This window comes from Phoenix dactylifera, unplaced genomic scaffold (genome assembly GCF_009389715.1).
Source record: "Phoenix dactylifera cultivar Barhee BC4 unplaced genomic scaffold, palm_55x_up_171113_PBpolish2nd_filt_p 000007F, whole genome shotgun sequence".
In the NCBI taxonomy this organism is placed as follows: Eukaryota; Viridiplantae; Streptophyta; class Magnoliopsida; order Arecales; family Arecaceae; genus Phoenix; species Phoenix dactylifera.
Genome location: NW_024067666.1, coordinates 2126120 through 2131947, shown reverse-complemented (window position 1 = coordinate 2131947; position 5828 = coordinate 2126120). Strand labels below are relative to the sequence as shown.

The following is a 5828-nucleotide window of genomic DNA, read 5'->3' as shown; positions in this document are numbered from 1 at the left end:
AGATTTGAGCTGGACCCAACTCTAACAGTTTTTCAAATTGAGCTGGGCTAGATTATATATTTTTTAATAATATTATTTTTTTATTTTACAATATATTATTAATATTATATTTTTAAAAAATATAATATTTATATTTTTAACTATGATTTAATTTGTAGTTTTTAATTATATTTTTTAATTATGATCAAGGTTTGAATTTGAGCTAAAACTTGAGCTTAAGTTCGGCTTGGTTGATATTAAGTCAAATCAAATCAATGTCGAATATTATTTTTTTATCGAGTCGAGTTCGAACTTAGATGTTAAAACTCAGTCAATACGTAATCGAATTTTGAGCTCTGAGTATATTGAGTCAAATGGAACTCGAGCTTCTAGCTACTTGACTTAGCTCAGCACGATTGTACTTCTAGCTCTCTCTCAGCATTTTTCTAATTCAACAAACATTTATCTCGTGACCTTTGGCATGGATCACAAGATGATTCGGATGAACGCTGCAACCATCGATTGTTTCATGTTCCTCCAAATCCCAATTCTTTTCAACTTTATTTTTTTAAATTTTTTTGCCTCCAACAAAAAGTGGCGAGCTTAGAGGGTACAACAGATGTCACCCTGACATTGCTCCTCACAACTTTTCGTAAGTTCACCGATTGTTATCAACCAATGAGAACAAGACTCATCCCCAATTATTTGTTAACCCTTGTACGGGACCAAAAAGCTGACCAGCGCCCTGAGAAACCGGCCAAACCCCACTGTCAACAGCCCACGTAACGCCACCGCATCCCCGTAACCCCACTAACCGTGTTCCACCGTATCCCCATCATTCTGATCTAAGTTTTGCTCCGTACACGTGTCCCCTACCCCCGGAGGACCACTTTTCCACTGTCCCCCTTCTTCTCCCTCTATATATAGTATATACCCTCCCCTCCTCCCTTCCCTCCACTCCTTCAAACTTTTCGAGCAAAGTTCTTTTTTTCCTCTAAAAAAACATAAAAAAACGACCTTTGTAGTCTTCGCTTCTGTTCGACGAAATCTCCATGAGAGATCGAAAGGGTTCATCCGCCGCGGCGGCGAATAGTCCACCTCCGCGATCCTCCAAGCTCTCCAACCTCCTCCGTTCTAATCTCATCACCCAACCCAAAAGCGAGGACGACCTCCTTATCCCTACAGCCGCCCCCGCCTCCGCAACCGCCAGCCCTGCCTACTTCTCCGACCACAACCCCACCAGCGCCGTGAGCTCTCCGTACACACTCTCTCCCTGGAACCCGGCTGCCTCCCCCTTCGCCAAGTCCCCGTGGACTCATATCCCCCCTCTCTCCGACGGACCCCACTCCGCCGGCCTCCTCGGCTCCCTCGTCCGCGAGGAGGGACACGTCTACTCCCTTGCCGCCTCCGGCGACTTCCTCTACACCGGCTCCGACAGCAAGAACATCCGCGTCTGGAAGAGCCGCCACGAGTTCGGCGGCTTCAAGTCCGGCAGCGGCCTCGTCAAGGCCATCGTCATCTCCGGCGACAAGATCTTCACCGGCCACCAGGACGGCAAGATCCGCATCTGGAAGATTTCCTCCAAAAAACCCAACGTCCACAAGCGCATCGGAACCCTCCCGAGGCTCAAGGACTTCCTCAAGAGCTCCATCAACCCCTCCAACTACGTCGAGGTCCGGCGACACCGCAACGTCGTCTGGCTCCGCCATTTCGACGCTATCTCCTGCCTCGCCCTCGACGAGGACGCCGGGCTCCTCTACTCCGGCTCCTGGGATAAAACTCTAAAAGTCTGGAGGATTTCCGATTCCAAGTGCTTGGAATCCATCAATGCCCACGACGACGCCATCAACGCAGTGGCGGCGGCGGGGTTCGACGGGCTGGTGTTCACCGGCTCCGCCGACGGGACGGTGAAGGCGTGGCGGCGGGAGTGGGTGAAGAAGGGCGGCGCCACCCGGCACGTGGCGATGCAGACGCTGCTCCGGCAGGAGAGCGCTGTGACGGCGCTGGCGGTGGCACCGGCGGCAGGGGCTGTCTACTGCGGGTCGTCGGACGGGCTGGTGAACTTCTGGGAGTTTCGCGGAGGCGGCCTGCGGCTGGCCCACGGTGGGGTTCTCCGCGGTCACGAGATGGCGGTGCTGTGCCTCACGGCCGCCGGGAGTTTGGTCGTGGGCGGTTCGGCGGATAAGACGCTGTGCGTGTGGCGCAGGGAGAAAGGCGGGGCACACATGAAGCTCGCGGTATTGGCCGGCCACGCGGGCCCCGTTAAGTGTTTGGCCATTGAGGAGGATCGGAGCGAGGGGCCCGGGGGCCCACATTGGGTGGTATACAGCGGGAGCTTGGACAAGTCGGTCAAACTGTGGCGGGTCTCGGAGCGGCCATCCGAGGCGGGCATTCGGACGCCGCAGCACTTGCGGGTCGAATACGACGTGGAGCACCGGCGGTCGCCTTTGCACGTATGGGCGACCGGGGGCGGCGGATCGGAGCGGATCGGGAGGTCCCCACTCCAAGTGCGAGGGGAGACAGGGACGTACCGGACGAGCAACGGCACCGGTGGGCCCCAGAAGGGCTAGGATTCACCGGTGGGCCCGGAATGGAAAGGTCGGTGGGCCAGCGTGCGAGCTGCCGCATGAACTCGTGTTGGATGTTGATTGGCTCTTTGTGGTGGAGGAAGATTAGACGAAGATGGATATGCTAGCCAAAGATGGTCTTTGGTTTTTAATGTACAGGTCACGAGAGGCGTTAAATCCAGTTGCCCTTGTGCCGATTAGCGTATTATGATATAGTGGCGTGGATGCTTGAAAGGCTTGAATGAAAATATTGATTGAGATATAAATTTATGTGCAAAATTTATCATACCAGCCTATACTATATTGTATCGAATTTATCATACGATACCAGCATCGGACTGGTAGACAATCTCATATGATACGTATATTCGGTACATATAAGTATCTTATATTGTACCGCATATTAATACTATAAGAGGATATTATCAGTATCGGATCTGGTGCTAAGACAGTGAATTTTATTTGGGTACTTGGTAAGTTGTTATGATAAATTGAGCTTGTAATTCGCAAGCATAATTTTTAAAATCTTGTGTAAGAGAACTTTTATATTTTTTTTTTACCGAATTTTGTGTCTTTTCACATGCTATTCGAAGTTCAGTTGATCGTAGTGTTAAATGGTATAATGTGATATGATGGGGTAATTCGTGGGCGGCATGTTGGCTTAACTCTTGTTTGGGTGATGAGCCATGCATGTTTCTTTTTTAATTTAGATGTTATCCTACAGTAGTCATTTAGGTTATTAATTTGCTTTCTTTAATTGATGTTGTCATGTCTTAGCAAAGGTTTCTTTCCCATATGTATCAGGAGCATATTTTTTGATTATTTCTTAATAACTATTAGTACTGAAGAAGTGCAATGTATGCTGTCATTAATTTTTTAAAAAAGTATTGGATGGATCGTTGTAATTTTGTTGATCATCGCATCTTGGAGGATGCATGTTTACTAAAAGAGAAGTTTTTTTTTTCTTTTTTTTTAGAAAAGTAATATTTGTTGCAAGGAAAATGAGAAACTCATGAGAGGCAGAGATATAACGTTACATGCTACCTCTATCAATATCTTTCCTATTTACATGTCATTCTCATAGGAGAATGAACACATGCTGATATTAACACTAATTGTTGAGCCAAAATTAACAACTTCATAAATCACTCCAACGCTCCCGGTGAAACAATAGAAAAAAAAAAAAAGAAAAGAAAAGGAAGAATAAGAAATTTTATTTTTCAAAACCACCATATATTGCAATGGTGATCATACAGCAGGTTGGCTGCCCTACAGGAGGATCTTGTTTTGGGTGGCCGAACCTATGTCTTTTATTCCCTAAGATCTATTTTGGCCTTGGATGCTTATAGTGTTATTTTCCATAAATTTTAGTTTTGCTTTGCCCTTTTCTTGAACCAAAAAAAAATTATGATTTTTCAATTTAAAATTTAAATAATAGAGATGAGATGTAACTGATAAAAGGTGCATATATTCATTATAAACTTAAAATACGAAAAAGGAATTACTTAAAAAATTGGATCTATGTAAGGAATTTTTAGAAGATTGAAGCCTCCAATAATATCAAGAGTAAAATTTTTAAAAGAGCAGTGCAATTGGTGCTCATTTTGTGTATAAAACAGTTGCTTGTGTTATATGAAGAATTAGTTATGGGCTGGGCTTGGGCACAGACAATGTCAAATTTTTAACAACCCAGCCTAAAGTCCAACTAAAACTGAATAGGTTAGGCCCAAAGCCTGAGCCATGATCAACTCTACTTATATGGCATGAGAGGACCGAGAGTTAAGTCTCAAGTTTCGGAACCGTGGGCGGTTTAAAAAACTTTTCATTCACAATAACAGGTGCACTAAAATATTTTCCATGTTAAAAATAAATAAAAATTATACAACTGGTGATCGGGTTTGAGTAGCACCGATTTAACTTCATGCCGGATAATTTTCAAATCTATCATAAACTTGTTGAGAGACTTACAAGTTGGCTAGCTTGCACTTTCCAACTTTACAAGTATATTAGATGCCTAATAAGCTGAGGTTTGTTAGCATTGAGCCCCATATATTGGATACCAAATTAATCTTTTGTGAGCAACACAAACTTTTTCCCTATTTTGGGGTTATAAGGAGAGAAGGCCTGGCCCATAAGGCCTTGGACCTAGGGCTTAACTTGGTAGCCGGTAGCCGGTAGGTGATACCTCCAATAGGTTGTACATCCAACCTCCAGGCCAGTGCACTCAGGGTCCAATGCTTGATTTAGATACCTATTTCAACTTGACTACTTTTACTTGCTTGTTGTTTCTTTCCATCATGCTATACTATTTTCACCAACCATCCTTTCTTTTATCAAATAAAGTGGCACCCCCTATTGCTAAACATATCTTTGCTTATATATTTAAATTTCCTTTATATTTACAAGCACATGCATTCAAAATCTCAGATACATAAGATGATACTCCAGCTTTAGATTTTCTACACAAGAAGGAGCAAACCTTGGGATATTTACACATAAAGTGTGAGTCCTCTAAATTATATAGTTAATTTATCACAAATTTATGCAAATCATCTTCAAAATTTATGCAACTTTTAATATACATCTCCACAAGTATGCGAGGTGTAGATATGCCTGCATGATGTGGGCTAAAGGCAGTTTGTGATGTGTTGATGAAATGTATCTCATTCTTGCGCAAGGAAAAAAAATATGAATTAAATTACAAAGATAGTAGTAAAGTACATAGAAATGGCAAAGTGTAATTAGATAAGACGGAGTCTAAAAATAACTGAAACCACAATAAGAGAGCTTATGCTAATTCATCATTTTACCAACTCCATTTAGGGCTCGTTTGGTTCGCGGGAAAAGAAGGGGGGAAAGTGTGGTCAACGGGAAAGTAATGAGATGCCTCTTGTTTGGTTGGAGTTTTCAAAGGAGAGAGAAGGGAAAGTTATATTCCCATGGGAATGTGATTCCCACATTTCATGGGAAAGTCTTTCCCATGAGAAACATGGGAAAGTTACTTTCCCATGAGGCGGGAATCACTCCATTTTTACTTTTTCCCAAAAAGTCCCTTCAGCATTAAAGAAGCATTAAAGAGGCATTAAAAATCTAATTTTTATTAAGGGCATAATAGGAATTATATATAACTTTCCTAGGAAAGTGGATGGCCAACCAAACATAAGCACCTTGGAAATTTGTCACTTTCCCATGGTCAACCAAACATGCCAAAAATACTTTCCTAGGCATCCTCTTCCTAGGAATTTGTTTCCCAGGAATCATATTCCTAGGAAGGAAAATGCT

General features: G+C 43.6%; 1 protein-coding gene across 1 annotated transcript; it reads left to right on the top strand.

The window, feature by feature from the left end:
* The first annotated feature begins 939 nt into the window (after positions 1-939).
* Positions 940-2977, top strand: LOC103715831 (protein JINGUBANG-like). The gene has a single exon (XM_008803594.3). It carries the CDS (start codon positions 1032-1034, stop codon positions 2547-2549), a length of 1518 nt encoding a protein of 505 aa, XP_008801816.2. The 5' UTR covers positions 940-1031; the 3' UTR covers positions 2550-2977.
* Positions 2978-5828: the final 2851 nt, after the last annotated feature.